This window comes from Malania oleifera, chromosome 2 (genome assembly GCF_029873635.1).
Source record: "Malania oleifera isolate guangnan ecotype guangnan chromosome 2, ASM2987363v1, whole genome shotgun sequence".
NCBI classification, from domain to species: Eukaryota; Viridiplantae; Streptophyta; class Magnoliopsida; order Santalales; family Ximeniaceae; genus Malania; species Malania oleifera.
In genome coordinates this window covers 36,874,231-36,890,978 of record NC_080418.1, presented here as the reverse complement: position 1 = coordinate 36,890,978, position 16,748 = coordinate 36,874,231, and the positions used below count along the sequence as shown (strand labels likewise).

Sequence of the window (16,748 nt, the reverse complement as noted above, 5' to 3'; positions counted from 1 at the left end):
ACCTAGTCAATTGACACATTAATATATAAAATTTGTTTATATTTGATAGTACAGAAGATATCAATTTAAGGTGATTAAGGGTTAGGATAATGAAGGACTCATAACCTTTGAGTAAAGGGGCAGAATAAAATAGCGTACACCTTGTAACCTCCTTGCACTAAGAGTACCAAAAATGGTCTATAATACTATTAAAGGGGACTTTAGTAGGATGGAGGTAAGACATCTCATGGTAACACAACCTTTGTATTGTAGTTATTTTCTCTTTTCATAACACCTTCATTTCTTGATTAAAGGATGTGTGTGAAGAGACAATTATCGTGGAAATTTATTATCGGGAAAAAAAAAATATTGAGAATAAAGTTTTCCACGGGCTCACAAAATGAATGTCATTACTAATTGGTCAATGCCCTGGCTTCTGAGAGAGGCAGAGCAGAAGCCCAACCCCGACGGTAGCATTTCACTCCATTAATTCGTACCACCCAAAATAACTACAACTACAAAGAGAAATTTCGTCTCACAAATTTCGAGCAGACCTGTAAGTCTCCCGTGATCTCGACGCTCTCCCACAGCACCATAAACAAAGACAACGGAATCTCTTCGATCCAATCTCCACGGGGCCCAAAAATCGAAGCAAATTCTCGACGATTCGCTAACATGGTGTTTCCATGCGCTGATCTCGTAGTTCCAAGGTGAAATGCAGGCTAATCCGTTCCCGTTTGTGAGCTCCGTGTTCAATCAAGTCCTGTTGAATGGCGATTTGAGCGAGGGGATCGAGAGCCCCAGGGTTTTGTTCTTCCTTTCGTTTCTGTTCGCTCAGGGAGGCGGCATGGATTTGTCGAAGGTTGGGGAGAAGATTTTGAGCTCGGTCCGGTCCGCCCGATCGCTTGGCCTTCTTCCTTCTACTTCGGATCGCCCCGAGGTAAAGTGGTGTCTGCGAATGCAATGTTGTTTATTTGCGAATTCAGTTTGTCGGAGATTTGGTTGTCTTTGAACTGATGCACACTGGTTGGTTGGTGCGGGAAAGTTTAGTAAGAGTGTAGTCGTGAATTTCAAATTTCTGTTATTTAGGACTGTTGGAGACTGTCATTTGGTTTAGTTCAATTGAGTTTTTATTTTTTGAAGCAAAGAGGAAGAGAATATGGCATTTCAGAAATTTGTATTTTCTCTTCTATTGTTTTTTCCTTCAGCAATCAATCTGAAGAGATTGGTTAAATAATTGGTAAATCTTTTAACTTTCGAGATAGCTAAATTGAGTTATTATATTGTTTTTGGGGATTAAGTCTACAGAGGCATCAAACACTGTTTAGGCTGTAGTGTTAATAAATGTCTCATTCGTTATTAAATAGGAGAAATGTCATGCTTATCACGGGTACATTTTATGTGCTTTACAGTATGGTATTTTTGGAGTTAGAGCCGTTCTCATGAAAGCAATACCTATTGCCTGTATATTATATTAAATTTCATTGTAAAAGATGCCTAGGTCTATCATCAGCTCCTGCAAATTATGTTTTACTTTATGCCTTTATTATGCTAGATGGCTTCACTTATTACCAATATTCTTGGCTGATGAAATAATATCACTGGGATGCTTATAAAAAAAACAAAAAAGCTTAAGAATGAACTCGTTATCTTCTTTTCCTTTGAGAGTGGAATAGAATTTAAGAGATTTTTCCCCTAAAAAAGGGTGTTCATGTCAATTTTTTGAATTCAAACTGTTCACCAGTTGAAAAAAGGCCATGTTTAGAGTTAGAAGTTCAATTGTTTGGTTTATTGGGCTGAGTTGTGTGCGAAAACAAACAAGAAGGAAAGGTAATTGAAATCCTAATAATTTTTCTTTGAACCATATTCCACTTTGTCCACTTTGTCATATTAGAGGCTATCCCAAATTGTTATATCTATGAGAGAGCAATCACAGTGTTAGAACTATTGGGGTTTAGGGGCAAGACTAGTGATTTTCATATTACCATTTGTTTACATCAAGGATCCACTTTGAATTTTTATCTCTTTGTGCTTATGAATAAGAGTTCTAAGCATTTTCAAGACTTTGTCCCTTGCAGTTGCTGCATACTTTCTGAGCACAATATACTTTGGTAGACTAGGCCAAGGCAGGGGTTAATTGTAAGTTAGAACAATTGAGGTTATGCAAGACCAAGTCAATTCATTGGGTGCAATTTCAGTAAAATAGTAACAACACCAACAAAGCAAACCAAGCCTTAAGTCCCACTAGGTGGGATCGACTACATGAATAATTTTTCTATCAATTTATACAATCTTGGGTGATTTATCTAACAATTTGAGAACTATTGAATCCTTACTATCACATTCGAAGTTATTTTAGGTCTATCCTTACCTTTCGACTTCCACTAAACAATAACTAGCTCTTATTGCCATTGGTGAACTATTTGACCTACATTGCACGTGCTCAAACCATCTCATCTGTCCCTCCTTTACTCCAAGTCTAGCCTAGCCTAGCCATAGTCATCCTTATCCAACTAAACACTCAAATGTCTAGCCCAGTGGTAAGGTATTATGACTCGAAAGTGCTTCATCCAACTAAGGTCATCACCGAGGAACCCAGATTTGAATAGTAAGGGAGTTAAACTTGCTTCCTACCAGCACTGAGGGTAACTCTGATCCCCACAGCACAATATTTGTCACCCATCACTTAACACCTTCCACAGAGAACTAGGGGAAGTGACAACATACACTACATGAAGGATTAACACCCTTTGATAGTCCAATCAAATCTAGAATGACACCGCCCAATTGTAAATAGCCAATGACCATGAAGGAGCGGACATCAAATCTCTAGGCTGAGGGTACGACGTGATCTCATTTTCAAATGGATCGTTCATGGGCTCCCAATCCCACATAGAAGCCCAAGACACCCCTCGAGGATGTCGAAAACCTACCCTTGAGTGCTCTGTAGGATGCTCACTTAGTACCCAAGAGGATACAGGTAGAGGTAGGCCGTTCACCTAGTGTTCCCTCGAAGGCATGTCTTCGAAGTATTCTATTTCAAATATGAGTAACCACTAGGGATCTAATGATCATACATCTTAGATTCGAGAACACCACCATAGGTACTATTCGAACAACCACAAAGTCATAGAGACGTACCAAAACCATCCTCATGACAATTGCATAGTCGAATCCTGGTTTCGTGTCTAGCAAGTGATGGGGATCAACTTGCACCTCGAGTATCTTTTGCGGATATTGTGACATGTGGACGACCGCCCGAAGTCCACCATTGGATGTGAACTTTATTTGCAGCTATCGAAGCTTCTCTTGGAAGTTAGCTTGGAAAAAGGATGACAACTTGCAAGTCAAAGAGTCTTGTTTTTTTCAAGAAGTATTTATTTCATTTTAAGTTCCTAGGCTCCACTATCATAATTATTCTAGTTCTTAGGCATCTATTTCCTTTGTCAAACTATTGCCTAGGAACCTCATTACCTATATTTTAAATGTTTTATTTTACTTTTGTATTTTCTTTTATCTTTTAAGAAGCCATGTGCAAGTCATGCGCATGTAAGACTATAAATATGCCATCACTTGTATTGTAAAAGGCATCATTGCATTATCAATTTGAAAAAAAAGAGCCGTTGTTTGAACTTGTGAATTATGTTCCTCTCCTTGTGAGTGAGTAGTGTGAGGCTACGTTACATCTCCCCCAGAGATTGGGTGGTGAGAGACCATGACAACATCAACGTCATCGTCAACACTACACACCCACTCCTCTTTCATAGCTCACAGCCACAACCTTCCTCAAGCTTCGTTCTTGTCTCAAGATTCCTAAGGATCAACAAGCTTGTTCATGGTGCAATCGAGTACTCGTGTGTCTTGGTGTTTGACATTCCAAACCTTTTGGTAAGATCGTTTCAATTCCTTGCTTGTGACCATCTAAAACAACGCCTAAAAGTACCTTGTAAGCCTTGAAACTCATCCCGAATCCTTGATTGAAAAACCTTGTTCATTCTCTTTAACTCTTCCTAGATTTTCAACATGAACATGCTTGCTAGTCCCATGCTTAGGGATATTTAATTTGTATGCTAGGACTTGTGATCTAAGGCTTCTAATATAACATCTTTTAAAGTGATCTTGGTTACTTGAATGAAATGATCAACTAAGGGCTTTTAAATCAAATCATATACATTTTCAAAATCTCAACAACTTGTGATCATTAGAATATGTTTGTGATGTTCATGCTTGGTTAATTCAGTTCTTCCCATAGATTGTGATATTGTGTGTGTGCTACAAAGAGGGTCAACCGTAGGACTAGGGCTACTTAGAACCGTCCTACATTAGCAAGACAACCAAGCATGATATTGACATATTGTTTCAAGCATGAATCCCCACCCAATTAGTCTCACGAGACAACTCCAAGGATGAGTCCACACCAAGGAAACCCCCAAAACACAAACAATCTCAACATCTGGGGTTCATAACCCAGTTCCTCTCGATGTACCCAACGTACTCAAGAATACCACAATTTCGAAGTTAACCGTTCGGTCTAATATCCAACTACACAACAAACATGAGGACTTCCACAAGTCCTTAAGGATCAAGCTCAAGTCACACCTCGAGTGACAAATCTCCAAGATCATTACCAATCTTCTGTGTCCTTAGACATTCGAAGCTTAACCCAAATCGAAGCTCATGATTCTCAATCACTTGTCCTTTGACAAACTGGTCTCAGCCATAGTCCATTGTGGCTAACATTTTGATACCGTTGCCTTCTGGCATAAACTTAAGCTTTCATTTGAAAGGTGGCCCTCTGGCTTGGTTGTGCTGCATGAACCTACATAACAACAATAAACAGAAATACCCTTTGGCTATCACGACTCGTGTCTGTTGGCAACATGGCTCACATGCCATCTAGGGAATCTCAGCCCTATGCCCGTTGGTATGGGCAACAATTGGGCCAATGGCGCAGTGTGCTTTCTTCAATTCCACAATTGCGCTCCCCAATCGCGTTCCCAATGGAACGCAAATCATTAGAATATTTTAGGGTTTCAACAAAGTCCAATGAGCCACATTTGTGGTTCCCTTCAAATTCATACCCCACTGGGTGTACATCACCACCATGACCAACATAGAACGACACTTGTGTGGCTCGAGTATTATATGTCAAGGGTGTGTTCAAAACTCATCCTTCCCCATAGATCTAAGATTGTCACCTCTCTCTATGGGTTCGAACTTCCCATGTTTCATAAAAGACACCCTTGGCCAAATTCCTACAATCGCCTACTTCTATTAGATCCAAGAGTATCACCTCGTCCTGTGGAACGAGGCCAGCACAAAGTCTCACTTGATAAACATCCGAGCTCCAATGCCTACCACAATAAGACGACTCCCAAAGTGTGGCCACAATATGCACCTCAAGGGCGTAAGTTATTCTCATCTTAGTTTCCCTCAATCAACTCTCATCCCTTGTTAAGGGTACATGGCACAATCAAGCATCCTAACGTTGACAAGATATCAACGAAAGGCCAAATTTCACTTCATTGGTGTAACAAGTCAAATGACGACAAGGGGGAGCGCAAGACAAGAACCTACACGAAGATAACTGATAACTTGCTTCTTCCCTCACTTTATGTCATAAACCGAATTCTCGCAATCAAGTTGATGCCCATAGTATCAATCTCACTTCCATTCGAGATCGAGAGATCTACTTTGATACCAACTGATCTGCCCAAAGTTTCAAGGAGTCACGTGCCGTAGCGAGACTACACCAAATCTAGCCTAGCCATACTCATCCAACGAAACACTTAAATGTCTAACTCAGTGGTTAAGTCTCATGGCTCAAAAACCCTTGATCTAGTTAAGGTCGTCACTGAGGAAAGGGACTAAGGGTAATTAGGAACCTAGACTTGAATGGTAAGGCAGTTAAATTCACATTCCGCCAGCACTGAGGGTAATTCTCATCCCCACAACACAATCTTCATGTCAACATACCCATCACTTGCCACCCACTAGTCGGGACTAGGAGAGCTGACACCATACACTACTCGAGAAGGGTGGTAATGTCTTAGATTATGAATAATTAGTTGGAATGTGAGAGGTTTAGGTAGCTTGAGGAAAAGGAGTTTGATAAAGGAGGTTTTGGATAAGAATTCCCTTGATATCATTCTATATAGGAAACTTTATTGGAATCGATAGATGGGGCATAGCGAAGACTATTTGGGGTGGCCATTATAGGGATTGGGAAGTTTTGCCTTCATGTGGCGCTTCAGGGGGTATTCTCGTCTTATAGGATTTCTGCTCTATTTCAAAAGTTGATACTTTAATGGGGTTTCTTTCTTTGTCGGTTTCAAAAGTTAGAGGGAGGGGACAGTGACTGGTCTCTTCAGTCTACGGATGTTCTAGACCTACTTTGAGGCTCCCTTTTTGGGGAGAGCCTTGCTCTCTATTTTTCTATCCAAACCCACCAACTCGCCTATAAGACTAGGATTTTCTACTTCTAACATCTCCAAACTCCCCCTTATTCCATGATTACATTTTCTCTTCAGCCGTTCTAATTTCCTCATGTCCCCAAGAATCCTTAAAGGCTTAAATGTCCCGTGGTTCATCCACATGTTTTCAGGGAAGCTAGTTTTCAGGATTTAAATAGGGATTGGAGGAATGGGCTGGCTTGATATTTTGTTGCTTTAGTTTTTTTTTCTGGTTTGAACCAGATTTTTTAATGGACTTTTCTTATTCTCCCTCCTTGTAAATTATTTCCCTATTAATGAAATTTCTTTTACTATGAAAAAAAATAAAAATAAAATGAATGTGTCTTCATGGGTGCAATTCTCACTCAATCTAAATCTTGCAAAAACATTCATTTGACTAGTTTCTTGTCATCAAAATCACTTGCTTGAAAGTTTGGGGATGGTGGGGCTAATACAAGGTTCTTACTATTTAATATTCAATTCATACAAGGAAAAAACATAAAACATGGACAAATAAATGAATTAAATTCCAAGCCAAAAGTATGAATTCACCTGATTGAGCTGACCCATCCCTGTATTAGATGAGTACTTTGGACAGCAGTGCTTTGTATGTTACTATATATGCATGTTACCATCTTATAAATATCTTTCCTAGTTCCATTAAGAGAGAAGACAAATTGAAAAGGTGAACATGATTATGCAGTCTTTTTGAGCTAATTCTTAGTGGACCATAGTGGTTATTATATATTTCAAGCTTGCTGGTAGACACATTTTTGCTGTTCATTGTCTTGTATAATCATAAATGAGCATCGGATGTGAGTTATCTCCAAATCATATTGCAAAGTATGCTTATTTACATAATCTCATACATATTCAAAGACTAGGTGCTGCTCTGATTTGTGTACACTTCTTGTTGATCATCTCCACATCTATGACAATAGTTGGATGAAGGAGAAACTGTGGCAGTATCATTAAGTTATTCTTAGTTGTACAGGTTCCAGCTCGAGCTGCAGCAGCGGCAGCTATTGCTCGTGCCCTTGCAGGGCTTCCTCCTCATCAGAGGCATAGTCTCCCCTCAAGTTCTGAAGAATTGAGCTCGATCTATGGAAGCAGGCCTCATGGCCAAGTAGTGGAGGAGCTAGAGGAAGACTTCTATGAAGAGGTTCTACTTGCTCATCTTATAGGTTTTGTAGCTTTAATTGCTCATGATTGTTTGATTTTAAAGTAAACTACCTCTTACTACCACTGTTTTTTTGGATAGTTTGTCATTCTGATGCAATTCATTGGCTGCAAAAGGTGTCAATTTTTGCTAATTCATGAAATAGTTGATTCTATAATAAACAATAATTGCATTAGATGACAACAATTAATGGTGCCAATTTGGAACGAACAGGAATCGGACTAGAATGATCTGCTAAATAACCAGAATTATCCCACTAATTTATAAATAATTTGATTTGGTATGGATTTTTATGACTTCAACAAATGGTTTGGTGAGGGTTCAGTTCTAGATGTTCTCTTTAAAATGACTAAATTGTTAAGGAATTGGAGGCACCATAAGCTATGTTTTGCTTATTCCTCCATTATTTTTAGATCATTCTGAACTTACAAAGAATGACAAAGCTTGTTTGTCATACTGTTTATAATAAGTTTGTGTTGAATAAATAAGACATGTCTTTAATATATTATTTTCTTATGGAATTTTAATACATTGAATTTATATAGCCTACAACAACAACAAACCAAGCCTGAAGTCCCACTAGGTGGGGTTGGTTACACGAGTCCTTTTCCGCCAATTTACATGACATGGGCAATTTCCTCTGACAATTTCAGGGCTATTAAATCCTTATTCACTATCACCTTTCAAGTAATTTTAGGTCTACTCCTACCCTTTTGCTGCTCCTCACAGTAACTAGTTACTCCTCTTCATTGGCACCCAATTTGGCCTACGTTGCAGATGCTCAAACCATTTTAGCCATCCCTTCCTTATCTTCAATAGGAGCTATGCCTAACTTACTGCGAATATGTTCATCCCCTAATTTATCTTTTAATGTTATACCACTCATCCACCTTAGCATTCTCATTTTAGGAACTTTTACTTTTTGGATATGCTGTTTCAAGGCACCTTGTTATCTTCGAAATATGAAGGTCTCCCGTCTTGGTTTTCCAAAGACATCATTTTCTTCCTTTCCCCATGTCATGAACCCCTCCCTCCAGCTTCCTCTTCACTCAATTGCAAACATCTGACAACCTTCACAAAGTTTGGGCCGGAATACCTGTACCCTGAACCCCTTCCATTGTCTCTTGTAAAGCTCTCAGCTTCCTTCATCTTCCTTGTCACTCTCGATTTCCTGAAGTTGTACAAAGGCCTTGCCATATCGTTGTCTCTAAAGGCCCAAAAGAATCTTCCCCTTGAAGAAGAGGGCTTTTGGCTATTTGCTTGGCCCCAGGCTTGTAACCCAGTAAGCTTAAACTCCACTTGTGCGGTGAAGGATAGCTTTTGTTGGGCTTCACTTGGGCCCATTGCATTTGGCCCCCTATTGGGCTTTAAACCTCTGAAACCTTCCCCTCTTGGCCTTGCATGCCTATAGTTTGGCCGCGGGCCTTCTAAAGTCTTCCATGCCCAGGAATCCCAAATCCGCCACTTGAGATCTCTCTCCTGTAGTTGCATTGATCGTGCCATGGATATCCTCCATGGATCAGCCCATTCCCAAAACCACTTGTCCTTCCATTTTTTGTAAACTTTCCTTGAGATCTTTGCTGATTATACAGAGCCTTGTCTGATGCCATGGCAGATTGGTCGTATTGCTGCACATTGTCAAGCTGCAATCTGTACAATGGAAGATCTCTCTCTGATCATTCTTCAGCCTGAGACTCCTCCTTGTTGACCTCTGCTATACTGCCATCAAACACCTCAAACAATTTCATCCAGCCTCCTGCCTCCTTCCCTTCCGGTTGCAAATCTATTGAATAGTGCCTTTGTGTGGAAACTTATCTAGAGGTAAGGCCCAAAGTGGTTTTCTCTCAAATCATTAAAAAATGGTTGGGTGCTCTGGAATTCCTAATCCATGGGTTTGCAGTTTTTGTGCAAAGGAACGCTCTGAGTTCTGCAGCAAGCCACCTACTTTCCTCCAAGGGAAGATACAAATGAAATAACCATCATGCATTCTTCTCCATAGTCTTTAGAAAGAAACTATCCTCGGCCAAGAAAATTGCTTATTGCCTTTGAAAAAAAATTGCTGGCTACTTGTAAATCTGAAAAAGTGTGAAAACTAAATCAACTTGACGGCAAAGATTTCACTGGAGAGCCATATCATCGCAAGGACATCTGTTTGTTGGAGGAGATGGTATCTAAAATTATTCACATTTCAAACTAATAATCATCCAATATGGTGGGAAGCTGCACTCATTCTCATGAAACTATTTGCCATCCTAATAAAAGATGCCTTGTTACTGACACACTTTAACCCTGTCCCAAACAAAAGTAAAATATTTTTGTTTGATAAGATTTGAACCCTGTTTCTCCTTTTCTCCACCTCAACCTTCTACCACATGAGCCAGGTGTGATGCCCCCACAAGCCTATAATTAAGTAACCAAAAATTACAAAGCCACGATGGATTTAAAATAAAATCCTGTTAAAATCAGATGTCCCAAATAAGAATAAAATCCCAAACTACAAACAGTCTCTTAAAAATAGGGCTGAAGGAGGTGATGGCCTCATATGTTGGAGTTGATTGCCATGTCACTAGAAAGAAACTGGCTGTCGGCCTTGCATTTATTCCTCTTGTAAAGTTTGTCTCTTACATAAAGATTGAGCAATCATTGGCTGCATTTTGCCCAAGGAGTGACCCATGCTTACCTTCATGATACGTTTTTGGCTGGTTGAAATGATAAATTATTGATACTTTAATTTGAGGGGAAGCATGGGGAGGCAAAACAGTGTACTGTTGTGTAATGCGTTATTATTAAGGATAGCTTTGCAAAATTTCCTTGGATATTTTTTTTTTTTTTTGTATATCTTAGATTTTGGACCCATTGTGGTCCACCCCTTCCCCGGACCCCGCATACGCGGGGGCTTTGTGCACCGGGCTGCCCTTTTTTTTTTTTTCAATAATTTATATTTTAGGATAGTGGAAAGATGTTTTCCTCCCTTCATTTTCCTTAATAGTTTTTCTTCTTGCCTTTTTTTGTCTGATATACAATAGTCAGGTGCGGATGCTGTTATGGTTTGCAATTTTGCATGCTATGTGCTAGAAGTTTCCTTTTACTTTCACAGGCTATAGTGAAAATTCCATTTTTATTTTGTTTCCTTGCTCCAAGTCTCTGACTGTGCAGCTACATTGTATTTATGATTTTTGGGTCAAATTTCCAAGTTATTGTAATAAAATCCTCTACAATTCATTGTCTGTAGGAGTTTGATCCAGTGAGGCATGTTTTAGAGCATATTCCATCTGAAGAAAATGAACTGGCATATTTCGAGAGACAGGTAGCATTTCAGCAGATGTCTTCATCATATTTATCTTATTACTATTATTAAAATTATAAATCCATTCTTGTAAAATTATTTTAAATTCTAATGTATAGTGCCTGTTCTATGCTAGGGCAGTTGGCTGTCCTTTTGAGACTTGCATTTAGAATGTTTTGTGTAGGTTCTGAAATTTGTCTGTTTTTTTTTCCTCTTTTTCTCATAAAATAATAATTTACTAATATAAGAGAAGAATAGTTACAAGATTAAGACATCCTCCTGAAGGAGAACTATAAAAATTGAGAACAACATAAACTGATCCTTTGTGTCTGAAAGGCGTTCATTTGTTCTTGAAATTTAATTAATTTGTTATGCTTCATCTAGACTTTGAAATGAGGTAATTGTGCTTTTTGTTAGCATTTCAAAGAGTGTTGTTTTTAGAATAATTTTTTATGTGGGAATTCAATGATTCCAACAATTAACCTCTTTTTCTTGTTCTTCTTCGGTGATTGTGTTGGTCCTGGATCTTGTTTGCTAAATGGCCACATATAACAAAGGGGACTAAATTGATAGTCGTGGGGTAACCGAACACCCTCTGTATTAATCGTTTGTTAAAATATTTTCATTTTATTCTTATATTTAGGGATGGGATATAGTTGATGTCTGATGGGTAAAGGAGTGCCTACACAGAAGCTTTCTTTCGTGCAATATGAACATTGACTTTACCAATGAGGTAATGATTAGCCCACTTATATAACCCCAAATGCCCAGAATCAATATGCCCATCAATATTTCGTTGTTTGATTTTGGCTTCTCCTTATGGGTGTTAACCAAACTTTATTTTATTTTATTTATGGCAAGGTCTTGATATCCACTGTATTAAATTGGCCTGGATTTCATCAAAAGCTGATAGTGGGTGTATAGGGTGGGCAAGTAGTCTATGCTGTCAATGAGCCAAAGGCTTGCTATGTTGTGCTGAATAAATGCACACCAAACACTACCTCTTTGCCAATCTTGCATTACCTTCCCTCTATCTCAATTTAAACATGCATAACCTTCTCTTTGTTTGCTTGTGCATAGTTATTTGTTTTTTTCTTGAACTGCAAGGTTGACTTTATTACAAGAATTGTGGATGCGTGGTATTTGTGCTTTTTTATTGATCAGCTTCAATCTTAGCTTCTAAAAATATTTGTATTTGTTGAGTAGATCTGCATCATGTGTAATTTAGCATGGTTGATTTCACATTTTGAACCCCATTGTTTGATTAATTGGAGAATAAGATTTTCTTGGACCATCTGAAATATAAGTAGTTCAATCTTTTTTTGAGTTTTTGACCCTTTCCAACTCTCGTCGGAAGGCCAAAGCTTCCCCACAGATTAAGACTTTAATTTGGTTGACTTCGCTTACTTGGATCGATACTAATAATCTCTTACAAATTAGGAGTCTTTTGAAGGCCTCATCTACAGACGTTTGTGTGCTTTGATATTTAAATTGTGAAATATCATCTCATTTGTTCTTACATTGTGATTTTCTGGAGCATCTAGAGTAAATTATTTTGATGTGTTGAGAGAGACTTGGGTGTGCCTAGCGTTGGTCGAAGGAATATTGGCTATTTCTTTTGAGAGTTTTGGAAGGAAGGAAGGATAGGGCTGCTCTTTGGAAATGTGGTATAATTGCAGTGCTACGAGGATTATGGTTGGATTGTAATGCACAGATTTTTTCAAGGAAAAAATTAAATTGGCAGTTGGTGTGGGTGTGGGAGAAGATTCAATACTTGGCCTCTTCATGGTGCATGGGCTTTGGTTGCTTTAAGGGAGTTAGCTTTTCAGAAGTTTGGTGAGAAGTGAGGGGGGTGGTTTTTAGGATGGATAGAAATAAAGCACCGGGCCTGGACAGGATTAACTTGCCTTTCTTCCAAGACTATTGTGAAATTGTTAAGGGTGATTTGTTGAAAGTTTTCACTGATTTTTATGGGAATGGGATCATGAGTAAGAGTATTAATTCATCTTTTATAGCCTTGGTGCCTAAAAAAGCTATATCTCCCAAGTTTGATGATTTTTAACCTATTAGTCTTGTCTCTAGTGTGTATAAGATTATCACTAAAGTGTTAGCTAATAGGTTGAGTGCAGTACTCAAAGATTTTATTTCGAGCGCCCAGAGTGCATTTGTGGGGGTAGGCAAATAGTGGATGCCATTTTGGTGGCGAACAAGGTGATGCAGGACATTTCTAGCAATAAGAAGCGGGGTTCATTTTCAAAGTTGATTTGGAAAAACACTTATAATGAAGTGAAGTTGGAGTTTCTTGGATAAGGTCTTTCATGAAAACAGGTTTTAGCGAGCGTTGGTGCTAGTGGATTAAGGGCTTTCTGTCTGATATGTGGTTCTCTGTTATTGTGAATGGTGAATCGAATCTTGGTTTACTGCTTCGAGGGGCCTTAGACAAGGAGATCCATCATCCACCTTTTTGTTTGTCCTTGCAGCTGATGTCTTGAGCAGGATGGTGGATAGGGCGGTAGACAGGAGGTTGGTGAAGGGATAGGAGTGGGGAGTGAGGGGTGGTGGTTTCTCATCATCAATTTGCTGATGATTCCATTTTCTTTCTTGAGGATCATAATCCTTCATTTGGGAGAAATTTGGTATTCTTCAAGTTTTTGAGAGGGTTTCTAGAAAATTATTGTGGGGAAGAGTGGGTTAGCAACTTTAAATGTGCCCGTTTGGAGAATATGTGTTTGGGCTACAAATGTGGGATGCGGTTTATTGGATTGGCCCTTGACCTAGTTGAGGGGGTTCTTTGGGAGGGAACCCTAGAGTGGCCGATTTTTGGAATCTGGTGGTGGAAAGGGTGATTGCCCTTTTCTCTCTTGGGGGTAGTATCATACTTATCTAGGCCTATCGCTGTATTTCTTGTCTTTTTTTTAAGGTTGTAATGCGGATTTCTAGGAAGCTTGAGAGAATCATGAGAGACTTTTTGTGGTTTGGTGTGGGGGGTTGTAGGGACCATATTTTTTGTAGGTCTAAAAGGAATGTGGGGGCGGGTTGGGTCCTGGTACAAATTCCCTGTGGCATAGAGTTATACGAAGTAAGTATGGGTTGGATGAGAATGGGTGGGATACTAGTGCTAATTTGAGATGTTCTTTGGGGAGTCTGCGGAGGTCTATTTCCTAGATTTATTCTCTTTTCATTCTTTGTGCTAAATTTGAGGTGGGGAGGGGATTTGGGTTCGTTTTCAGAAAGGCCCATAACTTGGGAATATTTCTATTTCCAATTCCTTTCCTCGTCTTTTCTGATTGTGCTCTAAGCCGAATAGGGTTATCTCTTTTTTTTTGGTTGACAATTTGAATAGTCCCTTGGTTTTGTGGAATCTCCATCCTAGGGAAACCTAAACAATAAGGCGATGGTGGAGTTTTCTTCCTTGCTGTGCTTATTGAATAATTATAAGTTCGTAACCTCCTTATTGAATAATTGTAAGTCTGTAACCTATCTTTGGGGGAAGTGATGTTTGCTCTTGGTCTCTAGGTCAGTCGGGGGTGTTTACTTGCAGATTATTCTATGATTTTTTGACCTATTCCAACTCTTCTTTTCCTCTATATCCTATAATTTCAAAGGTTGTTAAAGCTTCATATACATTGTTGATCCACAACCTAAGAGCTTAAGCTTTTTGCCAAAGTGGTAATCTAACATGGTGTTTGAGCTGGTTATTGGGTTGTGTTCTAGTCCCATTGCCCTTGTTTATTGTGTGGTCCTTAAAAATTATTGTATTCCCTGTAATAGGTGCTATTTATTGTGTGTTTATCTTCCCACATGCTGTCGGGCTGCACATGCGGGAGAGTGTTAAGGCTTGATATACATTGTTGGCCCAGAACCTAATAGCTTAAGCTTTTAGGTGAAGTGGTAATCTAACAAAGGTCAAAGTTCTTCCAAAAATAAAAGCTTTTACTTGGTTGGTTGTGCTTACCAAAGTTAATACCAATAACTTGCTGCAAATTAGGTGACTTTTAAAGGCTCTGTCTTCGAATGTTTGCGTACTTTGTTATAGGAATTCTGTGACCGCATGCCATTTTTTTGCATCATGATTTTGCATCGAGGATATGGAATAAATTGTTTGGTATTATGGAAGAGAGTTGGGTTTGCCCTTATTAAGTGGGAAACTTGTTAATCATCTCATTTGTTGGTTTTGGTAAAAAGAAGGATAGGGCAGCTTTGTGAAAGAGTGGCATATTTTCAGTCTTACGGGGTATATGTTTGGAGCATAATGCACGCATATTTTCTGGGAGGAAGCTGAATTGGTTAATGTTGTGGGAAAAGATCCAGTATATGATGTCTTTTTGGTGCGTCTGTTTTGGAATTGTTAGGGAAGCTTGCTTTCCGGATTTACAGAGGGATTGGAGGAACTGGCTGGTTTGATGTTTCTCTTTTTCATTGTTTTAGTTTTTTCTGTTTTAATACAGATTCCTTCGGGATATATATATATATATATATATATATATATATATTGATAATAAAAGAAGGTATATCAGATAGAGAGAGAAGTTACAATGAATGAGGACAAGAAGTTCACCCCAATAAAATAAAATAAAATATATAAAATGAAATGAAAAAAAAAGAAAAAGAAAAGAAAAGTTAGCAATTAAACAAGGAACCCCTTCTTCAATACTTTTCCTTCATAGTTCACCGAACTCTTCAAGTTAGCAACTCCCTTTGACCCATGAAAACATACTTCGTTTCCCCCAAGATCACAAAACTTTAAATCCAATTTATCCATGAGATCTTGAATTTCAAAATTCTTCCTTGAAATCTCCTCCACTGGTGTTGGTAAAGTACAGTCCTTGCGCTGCAGCTCATTAACCAAGTCGTCATTTTCAAATATAGAGACCCCCTCCAATCCTTCCAAAGGGGATGGATGTACATATGATAAGTCCCCTAAAAAGTCACTGGAATCAGAAACATATTCATATTCTTCCCTTATTTCATCCAATAGCAAACCCCTACCACAATTGAACTACCCTACCACAATTAAACTCATTAAGACCATCACTTTCATTATCTGATAAATCCCCCCATTTCATTACCTCCTTTCCTTTGCTAACTCCATCACAGGAATTGCCCATTTTTTCTTAGCATTTATGTCTTCTACAATAACTAACTCTCTTTTTAAATTCCTTTTTAAAATCTTTGCGACTACCTCACCAGAGTGCTTTCTTTTTTCTTTTTGGACAAATTTTTTCATATCCACACCCATCTGCTCAATCTTCCAAAGAGTATAAATCTTGGGACCCCTTGGATTACTTTGACTTTGAGGCATCAGATATCCTACCCAAAACACCTTCACCTTTGTAAACCTTTACTGCAGCATCCTCTTGCTCCTGAACACAATGATCGACCAAAAATCCAGAATTGTTTGAAACAAAACTTTCCTTCATTGCCTCTCTCTCTTTAACCCTTTCAGTACTGTTGCTTCTTTCTAATGAAGATGGAAAACCCTCTTGGCCATCAAGAATCTGCTTAGAAACTGAGCCTTGCAAGGTAGGGTTTGTACCCGGAATCTGCTTGGAAGACAGCATACCTGTTAAGTCCCTTGTCTGCCTACACCAATTAATGGGAGAATTCTGGGTTCGAGAAGCAGGAAACTTCTGATCTTCCTCAATTTGACTTCCAACTACTGGTAGCTGGAGCTTTGCAAGGTAGGGTTTGTACTTTGTTCTCGGAATCTGCTTCGAAGGCAGCATACCTGTTAAGTCCTTTGTTTGCCGACCCCACTTAGTGGGAGAAGGGTTTGAAAAGCAGGAAACTTCTGATCTTCCTAAATTTGAGCTCCAACTATTGGTAGCTGCTGCTCCTGCTGAGAAGATCC

General features: G+C 38.9%; 1 protein-coding gene across 5 annotated transcripts in view; it reads left to right on the top strand.

Moving 5' to 3' along the window:
• The first annotated feature begins 385 nt into the window (after positions 1–385).
• Positions 386–16,748, top strand: part of LOC131149520 (uncharacterized) — an 84,088-nt gene continuing 67,725 nt past the window's right edge. For 2 of the 5 annotated variants that reach the window (XM_058100039.1, XM_058100034.1), the window contains exons 1-3: positions 386–919; positions 7,426–7,593; positions 10,844–10,918. In XM_058100039.1, the coding sequence (XP_057956022.1) occupies positions 695–919; positions 7,426–7,593; positions 10,844–10,918 (468 nt within the window). In that variant the 5' untranslated portion in view covers positions 386–694. Of the gene's footprint in view, positions 920–7,425; positions 7,594–10,843; positions 10,919–11,538; positions 11,631–16,748 lie in introns of those variants that run through there. The other 3 variants (XM_058100035.1, XM_058100036.1, XM_058100037.1) reach the window with 2 other exon arrangements.